At 49.6% G+C, this 18205-nt stretch overlaps 1 protein-coding gene across 2 annotated transcripts in view; it reads right to left on the bottom strand.

Annotated features, from left to right (window-relative positions):
* Positions 1-9659: 9659 nt before the first annotated feature.
* LOC109920256 (rab11 family-interacting protein 1-like) overlaps positions 9660-18205 on the bottom strand; it is a 35121-nt gene continuing 26575 nt past the window's right edge. For both annotated transcript variants that reach the window (XM_048618722.1, XM_048618723.1), the window contains exons 6-7: positions 17510-17669; positions 9660-13494 (exon numbers count right to left, since the gene is read on the bottom strand). In XM_048618722.1, coding sequence (XP_048474679.1) covers positions 13276-13494; positions 17510-17669 — 379 coding nt within the window. In that variant the 3' untranslated portion in view covers positions 9660-13275. The remainder of the gene's footprint in view (positions 13495-17509; positions 17670-18205) is intronic.

The raw sequence follows: 18205 nt of genomic DNA, 5'->3' as shown, positions 1-18205 counted from the left end.
CACATACGCACACACTCACACACAGACCCACACAGACCCACACACACTTACACACGTACACTCTCTCACACACATTCTCACACACATACACAGATGCACCCATACACACTCACACGCAAACACATACTTACACACTCACACTCACACACACACACACACACATACTCACACAGACTCTCACACACACACACACACAAATGCACTCACACAAATGCTCACATGCACGCTCTCTCACAGATACACACACAGACACAGATACCTACACAAGCACTCACATACGTATACACACACACACTCACACTCACAGACACACACATACTCACACACACCCACTCACTTTCACACATGCACATTCTCTCGCATCCAGGCACACATGCAAACACTCACACACACGCTCAACCACTCACATACAAACACACACACACTCTCACAGATCTACACTCACATACTCAGACACACAGACTCACTCTCACACACATACACCATCACACACACTCAAATGTGCATTCTCATACATACATGCAAACACTCACACATATACAAAGAATCACACACACACACGCACACCACACATACACACACACCCACACTCACACACATGCACACACACACTCTCTGTCTCACACACACACACACACACAGACACACACACACACTCTCTCTCACACACACACACACACACACAGACACATACACACTCTCTCTCTCACACACACACATACACACTCTCACACGCACACACACTCTCTCACACACACAAACACACGCTCTCTCTCTCACACACACACACAGACACACTCACACACTCTCTCACACACACACACACACACACACACACACACACTGTCTGTCTCTCTCTCACATGCACACACACACACACATAGATACACACACACACATACACACGCATTCTGCGTGGGAGATCCATTGGATTCTAACCTATACCTGACCTCACTGAAATGGGAGCGGAATGGTGATTTTTTTTCCTGGATTGATGGCCAGAGAAGCCTCCTCCACGGCCCTATTGACAAACAACAACTACAAGGCAGTTCCTGCACTTTTGGAGCCCCATGGAGGTTCCCAGTCCCAGCTCCCTTTGCTTAACCATCCTCATCCTGCCAGAAACAAACAAAACATACATCTGGCCGTGAAGCAGGCTGGGAGAGCATCCAGGCGTGCGATGGAATACCCTCCACTTGCCCCGGATGGGGGCAGCTCCAACAACACTCGAGAAGCTCGACACCATCCAGGGACAAAGCAGCCCCCCCGGTTCGATTGGCCCCACACCCACAAACATCCCACTCCCCCCCCACCACCGACGCTCAGTAACAGCAGTGTGTACCATCTACAAGATGCGCTGCAGCAACTCACCGAGGCCCCTGAGACAGCACCTTCCAAACCCACGACCCACTTCCATCCAGAAGGACAAGGGGCAGCGGGTACATGGGAACACCACCCCCTGCAAGTTCACCCTCCGAGCCCCTCACCATCCCCGATTTGAATGATTTCCTTTCCCTACCCTTAACCTTTGATGGTTGATCCTTGATAATTGTAATTCTTGACAATCTGTGGCTTCAATGACTATCCCATGAGTGTAGAATCATTGCTAAAGCAGAAGTCTCAATTCTTGTTTTGTTTGACACTGACCTGAGAATGGATGGCCTCTGTAAACCATCACAGACAAGTAGGACCACTTTGACAAGTATACACAGAGAGGCCAAAGTGTTATCGGAAGGATAATTATTAAGTTGGAGAAGAATTCAGAAGGGATTTACCAGGATGCGGCCGGGAATGGAAGGGTTGAGTTACAAGGAGAGGCTGGGACTTTTTTTCTCTGGAGCATAGGAGGTTGTGAGGAGAGTTATAGAAGATTATAAAATCACGAGAGGTATAGATAGCTTTTCCCTAGGATGGGAGATTTCAAGACTAGGGGATACACTTTTAAGGTTAGAGGAGAGAGATTTAAAAAAAGGCATGAGGGGTAAGTTTTTTTACACAGAGAATGGTTCGTGTGTGGAATGAACTTCCTGAGGAAGTGGTGGATGTGGGTGCAGTTACAACGTTTAAAAGACATTTGGATAAGTACATGAATAGGAAAGGTTTGGAGGGATATGGGCCAGGAGCAGGCAGGTGTGGGACTAGTTTAGTTTGAGGTTATGGACTGGTTGGACCGAAGGGTCTGTTTCCGTGCCGTATGACTCTATGAGTCAATGAACTCAGAGAAAGAGTTTGGGGAGAAAATAGAGAAGTGGAGGGCAACCAGGAAATAGCAGAGATGTTGAATAAATAAACAGTCAACATGGTAGCGGGGACCAGCGGCATTTCAAAATTACTAAATAATTGAGGGGCCCCAAGTGAGAGGGGAGGAAATAATTTTTCTTTTCTCTAATGATAATGGCACTAAAGGCTGATAAGTCCTGTGGATCAGATGGGATGCATCCCAGGATGTGTCCTGACAGAGAGTTTCAGCCCAAAACGTTGACTTTCCTGCTCCTCTGATCCTGTCTGACCTTCTGCGCTTTTCCAGCCTCACACCTATAGACTCAGAGTAGTTATGGCTTCACAACAAGCTTAGCAAATTTAATACAATTCCTGGAGGAGGACAGATAAAGAAGAAGCAGTGGACTTGGATTTTCAGAAGGCATTTCACAACAAGGTACCACACACACACATTCGGCAACTCAATGAGAGACCACAGTGTTGGAGGGAGCACATTAGCGCGGTAGGAATCATCTAGACTCGAAACGTTAGCTTGCTCTGTTTCCACGGACCCGCTGTGATCTCCGGCATTTTACGTTTTGAATGTGAACATGGGACTGGTGTAACTTCTAGAGGACGAAAGAAGTTGGGATAAGGGGCTCATTATCAGGATGGCAACCTGTAACTAGAGGAGAGCCACAGGTGATCAGGGCTGGGGCCACAATTATTTACAATCTACACGAATGACTTAAGTTTGAAGAGGACACACAAATAGGTAGGAAAGTGAGTGGCGAGGATAGCAGAGGGATACGGATGGGTTAGGTGAGTGGGCTGATGGAATATAATTTGGGTTTGTGGCAGGAAGCATGGAGGAGCTGAAGATCAGTTAAACGGAGAAAGACTGCGGAAAGCTGAAGCTCGGGGGATTTGGGAATCCTCATCCATGAATTACAAAAAGCCAGCATCCAAGCTCGGCAGGGATTGGGGAAGGTAAATAGAATGTGCAATTTTACTTTTGAAAGGAAATGGTGTATAAATTTAGGAAAGTTTGGCTAAAACTGCAGACAGCAAGGCTGAGGTCACAGCTGGAAATACTGTGGACAGTTTTGGGGCCCAATATCTAAGGAAAGATAGACTGGCATTGGAGGCAGCCCAGAGATGGTTCGCTCAGCTGATCCCGGGGATGGAGGGATTCAGTTATGAGGAGAGGTTGAACAGACTGGGCCTGTAGTCGTTGGAGTTTAGGAAAATGAGAGGGGACCTTATTGAAGCATACAAAGTTCTCGGGGAGAAGCAGAGAAGTTATGTTGCCTTGTGGGAGAGTCCAAGATAAGACCGCAACGTCTCACCTCAAAGAATCTTCCAGTTTGGACAGCAATGAGGAGGAATTTCTTCTCTCAGAGAGTCTGTGGAATCCTTATGGGAGAAAGCTGGGATCGTTGAGTATATTCAAGGCTGAAATAGACTTTTAATCAGGAAGGGGAAACGATGGGGAAAAGGCAGTGAAGTGGGAGCAGAGGATGATCAGGTCAGGCGTTGAGTCGCAGAACAGACTCGATGGGCTGAATGGCCTCATTCTGCTCCTAAGGAATAGGATGGAAGCTATGACTGTAAGAGACGATTTCTGCGCAAATGACAGAGTGGCTCAGTGGATGATAACGTTGTCTCTGAGTCAGAGGTTGTGGGTTCAAATTATTACAACCAGACCCCGCAAGGGAACCTCCAATTTATCATGACAGGGTATCTCAAATTGTCAAGCTCCCAGGCAATGAGGGGTAAATTGCCTCCCTTTCTTTACACAGTCACACCGCCCCCCCCAGTCGGTTAATTTCTGTTAAAAATTCCTTCTCCTGAAGATGCCATTGCCCTAGACCAAGTGAGTTTATGTTTTAAAAGGAGGCAATTTTGAAAGAGAGCTCTTTACCTGCAGTGCAAGGGTGCGTAATGGTTCTTCCAATCTATGACATGCACTGGTCTGCAAACTAGGATGTCAGACATACACAGACCAGGGTTGGAGCTCTCTTTCAACCCTCTGTTTTTTTTGGTGCATCCTTAGAAGGACCTGTGAGAGATGCCACGAGGGGTTTGAGAGGCCAGCCACTTATCTCTTCCATTGTAATCTTTCTGCTCAATATTACTCCGACTTTGTATGGGTGTGACACTCTGGAACTTTTTTTTCCAGACAGCCACTGAATTTACATTGTCAATAACCTTGGCTTTTCAGCCCTACCTCTAAAAAAAAAGACAGATTGGGAAGAAAAGTTTGATGCATCTGTAGGTGAATGGAGGGCTGTGATCAGCGATTGTGACAAAACCCCACTCCAGAGAACTGAGCACAGGCCCTAGCCTGACGCATCGGTGCAAATACTGTTGGAGTGCTGTACTGTTGGAGGAGCCATCTTGTGGAGTAGACATCAAATTGAGCCCACGTCTGACCCCCATAGGCAGATTTTTAAGAAAAAAATCCCATGATGCTATTTTGAAAGAGAGGATACCTTTTCTCTTTCTTTACCTGCAGTGCAAGGGTGCTTAATGGCTGTTCCAATCTGGGGCCTTCGCAGTACACTATTTTTAAAAGGAGAACAAGGGGTATTCCCACTGGAATCCCGACCAACATTTACTCCTCAATCAAATCACAAAAACATACCTCAATGCGATTGGTGTCACACTGTTGTTTGTGGGAGCTTGCTGTGTACAAATTGGTTGCCATTTGCTGTGCGCCCCTCCACACAACATGCTTTTCAAAAAGTGCCTGTGAAGCAGGTGGAGATGGGGTGCAGGTGGGGGGAACGAGTATAATAGGTGCCAATCTTATTGGCCATGTAGATAGTTTGTCCACCCTACCTCAATCTGCCACTGTAATAGGTCAATTTCTGGAAAAGCATGAGGGTTCCCCCACAGAGTCTGGGTTTCATATTTCCAACTCCCAATCCCACCACCAGCCCACAGGAATTGGCCGAAATCCAGTCACCAGTCTTGGGAGTACCCTGGTATCGAAAGTAAAAGCCTTTTCTGCTCCCCGGTCCAACGATCTCTTAATGTTTTCATTGCCAGTGAGATAAGGGTCACGCCCTGTCATGTATCAGCGGCTCGACCTTCACCACTGTGCCACAGAGCTGCTCTTCAGGAATGCCATCGGAGTTGGAGGTTGGACTATGGGCTGGCATCCAAGTATAATCAGGCCGCCCTCCGTATTGAGTCACACACAAGGAAAGGCTCAGCAGGCAAGGCCCTTTCTCTCAGGAAACTGCTTGGCACCACCCATTGGGCACCTAGGACAAGGGGCCTTCTGTGGGGGTGGGGGAGAGAGAGACAGAGAGAGAGAGAGAGAGAGAGAGAGAGAGAGAGAGAGACAAGACGGACAGGCGAATCAGCAGTGGGAGGCTTGGTGCCCTGGCCCTGCTGTGAAGCTCAATAGCATGATGGGACATCTCAGGCCTTTTCAGGGCAGGGAGGCTAAAAGTTGGCCAAGGGGTGTGGGCGCTGAGAGGGGCTGCAATGCCAACTCAGGGTGGGGGGTTTTGGATTTGGTTCGGGCCCATGGCTTAGGGTGGTGAGCGGGAATGACGGTCAGACGCTACAAGGGGGTTGGTGCGAGTGTCAGAGTACAGAAGGAGGATGAGGGCCAGGTACTTCAAAGAGACAACTGGGACCCCGCCTAGACTTGCTCTGGAGTCGTCACCTCCTCTTCACCCCTCCCAGATGACTCACACCACCTCTTCTCCTCCCTTCCTCCTCTAGATTGTTCCAGAAGAGCTCAGTCCTGACCTGGTCTCTTTCAGCATCAACCTTCGGCCTACCTGTCAAGGCTCAAATTTGTTCACGGGATGAGGGCGTCACTGGCTTGGCCGGCATTTATTGTCCGTTAGGGGCAGTTAAGAGCCAACCACATTGCTGTGGGTCTGGAGTCACATGTAGGCCAGACCAGGTAAGGATGGCAGTTTCCTTCCCTAAAGGACATGAGTGAACCAGATGGGTTTTTCCCACAATCAGCAACTGATTCATGGTCCTCATTAGATTCTTAATTCCAGACTTTTTTTTTGTTGAATTCAAATTCCACCATCTGCCGTGGCGGGATTCGAACCTGGCACTCTGCATTAATGGTCCAGCGATAATACCACCAGGCCATCGCTTCCCCCTTGCACGGAGAGAGAGAGCGTCCTTACCCTGGTCTGGGCCTACACGTGACTCCAGACCACCCACAGTTGACGTGGTTGGTACGTAACTGCCCTCTGGGAAATTGGGGATGGGCAGTAAATGCTAACTTAGCCAGCGATGCCATCATCACAAACATTTTAAAGAAGAAAAAAAAATCACACCCATGAATGATAGACATTGGCATCCTGAGGGTCAATGAGGAGCTCATTAATTAGTCCACAGCTCAGCAATTCCTGCAGTGAGCTTGGCGAAAACGTCCTCGCTGTGTGTTAGAGTCGAGCCCGCAGCAGTGAACTGGGCTGTTTGCTGCAGAGTGTGAATAACCCTCCCACTGAGCCTTCACTGAGGGGAGCCACACATCTACAAAGCTGAGCTGAAGCAGAAGCAGGTGGGAAAGCCCACAGGAGGAGTGGCGGGGGGTGGGGAAGGAGGTGAATGCGCCTCTAGGCCTCGCGCTGGGAGAGGAGCAGATCCGACAAAGGGCAGAGGCAGGAGACTGAGGTCGGGTCAGTTCAGGAACGCAAGGCTGAGATACGGGAGAAGCTTGTTCATTGAGCGGCGAACGTAGACCGGTGAAAAATTTTGATCATGGGGAAGCCAAGGCCGGGACCTTCGAAGGGCTGAGAAACACATCAGCCACCATTGAATGGCAGAGCAGGACCCGATGGGCTGAATAGCCTAATTCTGCTCCTACATTTTATGGCCTATTTTAACAGTGAACTGTCTGAAGGTGGTCAGTCCTTTGGGAAAATGCAGTGCACGCAGAATTTAGGTTCTCAAAGCCAAGATGAACAAACGTCTGAGCTCGCCCATGGTGTTTTAGGGTGTTTTGCGATCGATCTGATTCATGAGGTGTTGAGACCCACCCCTCTGGAGTGTGTGGGACTCGAACCTGAGGCCTCCTGGCCTGGAGATAGGGGCACTACCACAAGAGCGTTCCCCCCACCCCCCCCACCACAGTTTTACCAGGTTGTTGGGAATCACGCCCAGTGAGGAGGAGAGGGCTGATTTGCTCATGCTAACGTCTGAAGGTTACCTCATCCCGGTCGCACACACCTCCGACAAGGCCTTACCCCTTGCCGTGGTTCAGCCAGACAGACGCCATGTGTTCTCTGCTTTGTTTGTGGGGACAGACCAGACCCACAGCCCACACAACGGGAACAGGCTGCATGTCAGGCCTGTCTCAGTCATCACCCATGTCTGCCTGGTGACCACAAGCTACGTGGGGGATGGGGCATTCCCAAAGAAACCTAAGACCTTAAAACTCAACCTGTTTTCTCCATTCCCCTTCCTTAGTAACAAAAAAAAAATCCATTGCAGCCTTGAATATGCTTAGAAGGGCCTAAGACAAATGTAATGTCATTGGGAGTTGGATAGACGGGGGGACTTAGTGTCACTGAAGTTGGCCTGGGAGAAATTTTGATTTGAAGTTGACAAACCATGCCCCTCCATTCCCAACCCCACAGTTAAGGTTCAGTTCACCTCTAGGAGCTCGGAATTATCTGGGATGCTGCTCCAGGTTAAATTGGCATGTTGGAATGCGGGATTAATCAGACCCTGGAGGTGTGTGATCACACCAACCAGTTACAAGGCAGCAGAGAGTCTTTGAATGACTGTCTGAAACGTAACAATCACGTCTGGGGTGCCCGAGGGTGCGGCCTGTCATCAAAAGGTGCTGGAGGCCGATCGCTACCCACACAGGCCCGACCTCCAGGGGGAGGTGGGAGTGGCGCGGTGGCTCAGTGGTTAGCACGGCTGCCTCACGGCGCCAGGGGACCCGGGTTCGATTGCACCCTCGGGCGACTGTATGTGTGGAGTTTGCGCGTTCTCCCCGTGTCTGCGTGGGTTTCCTCCCACCGTCCAAAGCCGCTACATTGCACCTAGTGTCCACCAACACGCAGGCTAGTTGTGTTAGCCATGGGAAATGCAGGGCTACGGGGTAGTGGGGGGGCAAGTGTGGGTGGGATGCTCTTTGGAGGATCAGTGAGGACTTGACAGGCTGAATGACCTCTTCCCACGCTCGAGGGATTCTGTAATTCAAAGGAGAGGTGAGGGAGGGCTCAAAAGGTCAGAATAAGCCCCTGCACAGTTGCCTAGCCAGACTTTTCTTTAAGCTGAGCCTATACTTAAGGCTAAATTGCAGGACGTGTACATTCTCTATGTGAACCAGCTTCACGTGTCTGGGAGCTGTTGCAATACACAGCACAAATAAGTGACAACACAAAACAGGCCATTTGGCCCAACTGATCCATGTTGGTGCTTACTGTCTTCAAAAACCATTCTTCCAACGTATCAAAACATCCTTGTATTCAATTCCTGCCAAATATACTTGTTGGGTTATAGTGTACTCGAGTGACTAGTTACATTGCAAAGCCCACCACGCACAAGCAAAGTCTCTACATCTACCCTGTCAGACATCTTTGAAATTATATTTTAAAAAATGATGTTCATCTGGTCACCCCCACAGCCTTCTGCTCCCGAGGGGCAAGAAATCAATCTTGGTATGGAGGTGCACGGCCCAGAAAAAGGCCCTTCAGCCCATCGGTTCTGCGCCAGTCCATATCAATCACCTCACTACTCTAATCCCGTTTCCCTGCACTCGCCCCATAATCTTTGAATGGCGAGTGCACATCTAAATCCTCACAGCACACAAACAAAGCCTTCGGTCCAACCCGTCCATTCTGACCAGATATCCTAAATTAATCTAGTCCCATTTGCCAGCATTTGGCCCATATCCCTCTAAACCCTTCCTATTCATGTACCCATGCAGCTGCCTTTTAAATGTTGTCATTGTACCAGCCTCCTCCACTTCCTCTGGCAGCTCATTCCATACACGCACCACCCTCTGTGTGAAAAAGTTGTCCCTTAGGTCCCTTTTAAATCTTCGTCCTCTCACCTTAAACCTATGCCGTTTGGTTTTGGGTTCCCCCTATCTTGGGGAAAAGCTATGCCTCTCATGATTTTATAAACCTCATTCTCCTACACTCCATTGGAAAGAAGTCCCAGCCCATGCAGCTTCTCCTTATAACTCAAACCCTCTAGTCCCACCAACATCCTGGTAGATCTTTTCTGCACTGTTTCTAGTTTAATAACATCTTTTCTATAGCAGGGCGACCAGAACCGCACGCCGTGTACTGTACAGCCGCAACATGACCTCCATTTGAACATAATTAAATCTGAGGTATTCACCAATATTCAGAAATCAGCAGACCATCTCGTGCCCTGTCAGGGGTTACACCAGAGAAAGAAGGGGAGAATGAACATTAGCATTGCTGAGAACTCAAAACTCCAGACACTGCAAGTATAAAAAAAGGAAGTTTATTTTGATCAGGAGTCAAATTATCAAACGTGTCCCACGCAGCTGACAATCTCAGTTAATTTTGTTTTTACATTCAATCATTTGATGCACACAAGGAAAAAAGAAATCAAACTGGAGAGAAAGAAGGATATTGCTATTTTCATACTTTATGTACAGGAAACCCGCATACTCAACTGATGACACAGAAATCGCTGAACAGCCTGCGCCAGTCTCCCTACCCATGCCAGCCAACATCCACCAGAGGTTTTTAAAAACAGGCCTAAGTAAACTTGTGGAAAGGTTCCTCATCGCAGGAAACGGTCGAGCCAGTCCCTGCAGCATTGCTCCTCAGAAGGGCAGGAGTCAGGCCTCGATCTGAACAGGGTGGTTGGGGTGGGGGGTCTATGCCAGTATTTGACCCCAAAAGCCAGCAGCACACGTGGCTTACCCCCTCGAGACACAGGCCGGGGTGGTGGGGTAAGCTGGCCCCACTATAGCGACCTGAAACAGGGTTTGGCTGCATTATAACACGTAGGTGGGAGACCACACCCAGAACCAACACGGCATTAGCTCTCAACACGAACGGTAGCTGCTCGTGTTGTCTGTTACCCCTACATAATAGTGTTCTAATCAAAAAAAAAATGACGAGGCACTCAACTGGATCAGCCTTTGGTGTCACCCTGTCCCCATTCACATAAGGAATGGGGAAAGTTCTCGTTTGCATGTGACAGGAAGGACCAAGTCAAAAGGTCTTAGTGTGAGAGTCAAGCATCATATTGGCTTAATCCCTTGCAGAGGCAACACAAGGATGAGGTTACGTCACCCATTCTCTTTCCTTTTGGTGTTGCGGGGAAGAAAGACGCATTTATATCCAAGTCCCTTGGCTCGCACTCTTACGGCCACGAAGCCCACTCCTCAGGAGTTGAGCAGGCAACAGCTACTCCATGGCTCCTTCCTTAGAGGCAACATCTCAACCAGTCAGAACCAACGTGCCCGCTTTAAAAACTGAAAGCGGGGCCTGGCAGTTAACTGCTGGTCATCATCCTACTGGTGCGTTCGGCGGGGTGACACCTCTCGCCCAGCCCACTTGGCGCACCTCCTCTCGCACAGTACAAGAACTTCGGACACCTGGGAGGCCTTCTGACTGGCAAACCCAATCCATGCGGCGTGTCCCGGGGAATAAAGGGGTCAGTGCTTTTCACTCGAGCTCTCCCAGACTGTACAGTTGCACTCACAGTGATGCTCCCATAACGCCCAGACCCCTTTGCAGAACAAATCTGCAAACAGGGAGAGAGCATTTCAGACACCGACTCTTCAAAAGTTACTGTAGAAACCTTTCCCTCTCTCCCATCTCTTGTAACAAGCATCTGCACACGTCTACGTTGCTAAAGCACTCGACCTCGACCGCATGAGCGTTTTCACACGAGGGCTCAAACTCTTCCGATTACAGGAAGGTCCTTCCTGCGTGTCCCTTCCCCACCTCGGATCGCTGGGCGGAAAGCAGGAACGCAGTGAGAAGGGGAAAACTTTTGAAGAGGATAGGAGAAGTCGGGCGTTAGAAACAGTTCACGCTCCAAACTGCCCGCCTAACCCAAGATGAGCTTTCTGCTGCGGAGCGGGCTGAGAGTCAGAGGGTGCCCCCTTGGAGCAGAATCTTTGAGCGGCCGATCCCGATCAGTTCTCTGCACAGTGTTTACGAGATGCTGTCTTGGTTCTGTCCCATTGGTGCCCGCCTTGAATTAAAACCAGAGCTGGACCGGTCGCATCCGCGCTGTTACGTTCAGGGCAGATAGGGAGGCGGGTGTGTAGCGGGGCTTGGCCCGAAGGTCCCAGCGTCAGGGAGGCAGACCATCGGAGGCTCTCAGCCCTTGTCCAACAAGCATTTGGAAAGCAAGTTTCGATGCTTCTCAAAAAAGTCAAAAGTTTCGCCATCCTGCATCAGGTATTTGTGGGGATTCTGCAACTACTTGTAAACCTCAATATATTAAAGTTATATAAAACAATCTATAGTCATTGAAATATACAACACCAGCCCTAAACTCTGTTGAAGGACTGTCTGCTTTTCGCCAAAAGTAATTTGGCCCGGAGAGGAGAAAGGTTGGATGAGTCCGGTAAGCAAATAAAGGCTGGACGCCCCAACCTCTTTTTTTTTGCGCAAAGTTTTTAAAAAAATTTCAGTACCTTTAATAAAGGCTTTTCACAGTGACCGACCCCACACTTCTCCAAATTACAGTCTCAAATCCATTATATTACAGTGGGACCCTCCAAATTAGTTACCAGATCAATGAGGTTCAAAGGTCAATTTGTTCACAGCAGGACTTCATAGCTGTCATCCCATCTGGGCATGGTCTGTAGCACTTGATTTTTTTCTTCCAAAACATTCTTTCACAAGGTCTCCATTTATTGCCCCATTCCCTCCTAATTTCCCCCCCACCCTTGAGAAGGTGGGGGTGAGCCGCTGCAGTCTGTGTGGGGTAGGGACCCCCACACAGTGCCCTCAGGGAGGGAGTTCCAGGATTCTGACCCAGCGGCACTGAAGGAACGGCCGATATATTTCCCAAAGTCAGGGATAGTGAGGGGCTCGGAGGGTGAACTTGCAGGGGACGGTGTTCCCATGTACCTGCTGCCCCTTGTCCTTCTGGATGGAAGTGGGTCGTGGGTTTGGAAGGTGCTGTCTGAGGGGCCTCGGTGAGACGCTGCAGTGCATCTTGTAGACCGTACACACTGCTGCGACTGGCTATTACAGCAAGTTAACTCTCTTCCCGACAGATATACATAGACACCCCTTTCAGACAGTAGATTGGTGAAGGACAAAGGTTAGTCAGCAAAGTCTTAAAAATTGGGCATCCTCAAAAAAAAAAATTCAGGACAAACACGTATTATTAAACATTGACCACTGTCCATCTGCCTTCATTTACAGAGAAAGGCACTGGATTTGAGAAAGATCAGTGGGGAAGGAGAAGTGCCAAGAGATTCACATTGGAGTAAAGTGGACACTAAAATCAGCTCCCAGGCAACCAATCAATACTCACCCATTTTAAAAATTAGACCTTTTAAAGACACACTTTTCTAAGAAAAAATAATTTGCTCATGTACAGACTGTAAAATGTCCCTCTTGCTCACAAAACCCTAGACACTTTCCGAGATGCAGAAAGCTACAAAAGCTTTGGTAGGTCACAGGAGTCAAAGGTTACAGGTCCAGTAAGAATGGGCGGGGGGGGGGGGTTGGGAAGAGATAATTATTAGGAGCCCCACCACCCCCACAACCAACTCCGAATTTGAGTGTTTCTACAGGAGAACGATTCTTGTCTGATCCTAACCCCTCAGCTCCAGGATTGCAGGCGAGGAGGTTGAGTTGGGTCAGGTAGAACAACTCGCAGTGAGAGTGTTTGTTTCGGGTTGGGGGGGGGGGGGCATGATGAGCCGTGCTTTCAGAGGGGTATTGGAGGAGATTTGGACTGGGGAGGGGAGCAGGAGTTCAAACCCCAATGCATTCGACACAGGTCAGGCAGCAGTACTGATAAAACTCAAACCACGCTCCAGCCCCAGGGTCTGTTACAAAGCCAGGGTATGTAATGATTCAGGTATCAACATGGTGGGAGTCAGCTCCCCACCCTCAGTCACACTCGCTCGGCCTTCCTGGGGGGTTGGTAGGACACCCTCAGGATGCTGGGCGTCTCCTCCATCACCCGTACCAACAGGTTATCGATGTAGTTCTCCAGCTCCTGCACATGGCAGTCCTTCTTGGAGATGATCTCCTTCTGCTTCAGGACCAACTGGATCAGCTCATCGTGGGTGAGCTGGGTGTAGGCAGCCGCTGGGTCTGATGGGTCATACTCCTGCAGCCGGGAGGGGGAGGGAGAGAGAAGGAGGGAGAGAGAGGGGGCGAGAGGGGGGGGGAGGGGAGGGGGGGGGGAGGGAGAGTGGGGAGAGAGAAGAGAGGGAAGTGGGGAGAGAGAAGAGAGGGAAGTGGGGAGAGAGAGAGGGAAGTATTGAGGAGAGAGAAGAGAGGGAAGTCGGGGGAGAGAGAAGGGGGTGGGGAGTCGGAAGAGGGGGGGAACGGGGTGAGAGAGGGAGGGAGGAGGGGGGGGGGGGGGGGGGAAGGGGGGGGGAGAGAGAGGGGGAAAAGGGAGTTGAAAGAGGGAGAGGAGGACAGGGAGAGAGGAAAGAAAGACGTTGAACTCAACAACACACGATTTGTTTTTTTTAAATATCAGAGAAATGTCGCACTGCAGAGTGTCTTTTAACTTGCCGTCAAACACCTGCCTTTTCCCCTTAACTCTGCACATTTTATTTTTCTCCCAAAGATGGAGAAAAATACTTAGTAACAAGGTTTAAAACTAAATTCTGTAACTGAGGGTCAGAATGACTTTCAAATTAAGACTTTTCACAAGATGTAGCAGGAGACGGTTCTTCAGCCCACCGGCTGACTTAAATCATCCCCGAGTCTCACCTCATTGCCCTTTCCTCCTAACCCTTCATTCCCGGCCAGACTAAAACATCCGTATCTCAGCCTCGACTATGCTGGACAACCCAAGTTCTGCAGCTCTCTTTCCAGGGAAGAATTGCTCAGATTCATGGCCGCCTGAGGGGAAATAGATTTGTGATTTATGCACAAGGACTCCCCAATCCCTCTGTGCCGTTATCTTTCTGCAGTCTCCACCGTTAAACAACATGCAGCTCCTCTCCTCTTCCTGCCACCGTTAAACAACATGCAGCTCCTCTCCTCTTCCTGCCAAAGTTCAGCACCTCATTACCCTGTATTCTGCCAAGTTTCTGCCCACTCAGCTACAGCCAGTGGCATCTTCATTGTATTTTCCCGTCTATTTTGGTCTCATCAATATACATTATAAATAATTATAGCCCCAGCTCTGATCCCTGTGGCCCTCCACTAGTTACAGGTTTAATCCTGAACATATCCTCCTTACCCCATTAGTTCACTGATCCTACATCCTTGCCAGTCTATATCTCCAACACTACAGGCATCTTACCATCCTGAGTCACTTAATGCGTGGTACCTTATTCAGTGTGAAAAATCCAAATGTATCATTCTACCGGCTCTCCTTTAATTACCTCTTCAAAAGAATGATTATGTATTTTAACAGACATGAATTCCCCTTTCAGAAGACGTGCTGGTTAATTGATTTAGATTATATATTTGTAAGAGCCATATCATAGAGTTGTGCAGCACCAAAGGATGTTGTTAAAATTGAAAGGGTTCAGAAAAGAATTTGTCGTGCTGACCAGATATCCTAAATTAATCTAGTCCCTTTTGCCAGCATTTGGCCCGTATCCTTTAAATTCTATTCATGTCCCCATCCAGATGCCTTTTAAACTGTACCCGCCTCCACCACTTCCTCTGGCAGCTCATTCCATACACACACCACCCTCTGTGTGAAAGCACTGCCCCTCAGCTCCCTTGCCCCTCTCACCTTAAACCTACACCCCCTGGTTTTGGACTCCCCTATCCTGGGGAAAAAGACTTTGGCTGTTCATCCTATCCATGCCCCTCATGATTTTATAAAAACTCTATAAGGTCACCCCTCCAACGCTCCAGGGAAAATAGCCTGTCCCTGTAGCTCAAACCTTCCCATTCTGGCAACATCCTTGTAAATCTGTTCCGAGCCCTTTCAAGTTCAACAACATCCTTCCTGTAGCAGGGAGACCAGATTTGAACGCGGTACATTTTAAAATAGACTCTAACATCATCCCTTCATTGACAGGCGTTAAGTTAACTCACCTATAGTTACCAGGAACATGGCCAAGTGGAGATTTGGGGGATCCATTAAGAAATTACGTTTTTTTTTGAGAGAGGAAGAACGTAGCAGGATTGCAGAGAGGTGTGGACGGATTGTGGGTGCGGAGGGCTGGCAAAGACATGATAGGCCAAATGGCCTCTTTCTATACAGAGTGTCTGCTCCACAGCTTTGGTGACGTAACCCAGCTCTGCACAGCAAGCTCCCACAAACAGCAACCCGATGGCGACCAGGTAAGTCAATTTCATCGTCATGTTGACTGAGAGATAAACGTTGGTACCAAAACTGGGGAGAGCTCTCCTTCTCTTCAACAAAATAATGCCATTGCACCTTTTACAATTAGCCCAGCAGGGTGTTCTGCGTTTCAAAATGGTGCCGGAGACTGGCCACGCTATACAAGACTTTTCACTGTATTTTTTTGTAACAAGATTCACGTGACAATGAACAAATCAAGTTGAGCACTGGTCTCCCTATTTAAGGAAGGATGCAGGCGAATTGGGAACGGTCCAGAGACATTTTAGTAGACTAATCCCTGGAACAAGTGGATTGCCATGTCAGGAAAGGCTAGGATGGGAGTCTCCGGAGTTTAGAAGAGTCGGAGGCGATGGAAATAAAACATAAAGGATCCGGAGGCCAGATATGGAGAAAGATGCTTCCTACTGCAAGAGAATCGAGAACTAGGGGTCACTGTTTAAAAAGAAAAAGACGGTGGGTGGGGGTCCTCTTGTAGCACAGTGGTAGCGCCCCTAAGCCTGGGCCGGGAGACCTGGGTTAAAGTCCCAACTGCTCCTGAGGCGTGTAGCATCATCTCTGAACAGGTTAATTTGGAAAAATAGGTTGAATTAAAAAAAAACCAGAAGGGCCCTCTTGTGGCACAGTGGTAGTGTCCCTGCCCCTGCACCAGGGGAGACTCGGGTTCAAGTCCCACCTGCACCAGGGTTGTGGAGTAACATTTCTGAACAAGTTGATGACAGAAATAGGTTAAATTAGACAAAAATAGACAGGGATGAGAAGAGACTTTTTTTCTTCAAAAAAAAAAAAAAAGGACCAAGCTCCTTTGTAACTTCCTTCTTGGGAAAATGTGGAGGAAGCAGTCTCTGAAAATATTTAAGACCGAGGTGGGTAGATTCTTGGGGGGATTAGGTGGGGTGAAGGGAAAGGTTACGAGGGGTAGCAGGAATGCGGAAGGGGTTAGATCAGCCACGATATTGACGGACCGATAGAAGCAGGGTTGAGGACGCTGAATGGCCTCTGCCTACCCCTGGACTTGACCTGTGTTGCCCCCCCCTCCCCCCCCAACCCGAGTTGGTCGCTGTCACGGGGCCCTCACTAATTCAGGAGCCTTTGCTGAAGAGCTGAAGCAGACGGTCACTCTCATCCAAGCCAGAAATTAAACCCCCATGCACACCTCCCAAGCCCCCTGTTAACGGGGTCGGGAAGTCAGCGTCTCCCACAGGGACCGCCAGCGACCTTCCGAGAGCGCGGGATCCAGGCCCACGTCGGGAACGTTAACACCGAGAAAAATGAACCTTTCTTTCTAAAAGAAAAAGGGGAAGACTGTGAAAGATGGAGTACAGGATCCTCTGCGACATCCAGCTGGTAGCGTGCCTACTGCACGTCTGACCTATCCACTGGGGTAGGTATATAGAAGACAGGATCAGGTGTAGGCCATTCGACTCCTCGAGCCTGCTTTGCCGTTCGATGGGGTTGCAGTCAGATCCTGACAGCAACACCCACCTGTCCCACCCTCCTCAAAAATCTGAGTGAACTCGAGGCCGGAATCGATGATGACCCAGCCCCACGCAGACCACCCCCTCCCACCACCAAGCCCCAAACCCTCTCTAGGAGGGTGTGTAATCATTCCTCCCCCTCCTCCCCCCCCCCCCCCAATCTACGATCAGACGGCCCTCATTCGGAGACCAGAGGGAACGTCCTCTCACTTGCTGCCCCCCACCAACACGCTTTCCCAAAGGCCCCTCCCAGGATCTTGCCGCTCTCAATAGCGGAGAAAGATTGGAAATTCCGGATCTTAGACGCAATGAAAGCCCACGCCGTGGAGAATGGGCAGAAACTTCCGCAAAGGACAGCCCGGCCTCACCTTTGGAGTGGTCAGCCTTTCGCCGAGGGTCACCGCCTGTCCAGTCGAAGGTCTGGTCGCGATGGTGTCCACCACCTTGAGGCGGGCCTTGAGGTTCTCCTCCGAGCTCACGTCGTGGATCTTGGGCTCGGCCGCGGCCATGGGTTTCACTGGATGGGGCCTGGGAGGGACGATTCCAAACCACTGGGTGTTTAGGAGAAACCTGCACAGCACTCACCAACTCAGCCTGTTCCACCAGTCTTCCAAGTTTTGTGCTCCAAATCCCCCCTCGCTCCCCCCCACCCCCCACATCCGTCTGGGCTACAACTCGCGTAAGGGCGCATTTTATTCCCGTCGCTTTGGAAAGTGTAGGGCGACGCGGTAAGTAATGAAAGGCTGACCCCACCCAGCGCAGGACTGATGGAACGCTACACTGCCACAGGCACTTCAGGCGAGACGTTAAAATTGGACCTCGGCTCACTTGACCCGGGGAGAAAGGCATTTTTCTTAAATAAAAACAACGCACGGTGGCTCAGTGGTTAGCCTCACGGCGGCAGGAACCCGGGTTCGATTCCACCCTCGGGGTGACTGTCTGTGTGTGGAGTTTGCACATTCTGTCCCAGTGTCTGTGTGGGTTTTCTCCGGATTCCTCCCACAGTCTAAAGGTGTCCAGGTTAGGGTGGATTGGCCGTGCTAAATTACCCATAGTGCCCAGGG

The sequence above is a fragment of the Rhincodon typus genome, chromosome 40 (genome assembly GCF_021869965.1).
Source record: "Rhincodon typus isolate 14 chromosome 40, sRhiTyp1.1, whole genome shotgun sequence".
Classification (NCBI taxonomy): domain Eukaryota; kingdom Metazoa; phylum Chordata; class Chondrichthyes; order Orectolobiformes; family Rhincodontidae; genus Rhincodon; species Rhincodon typus.
Note: the sequence above shows the minus strand (reverse complement) of the source record. Positions and strands in the feature narration are given on the sequence as shown.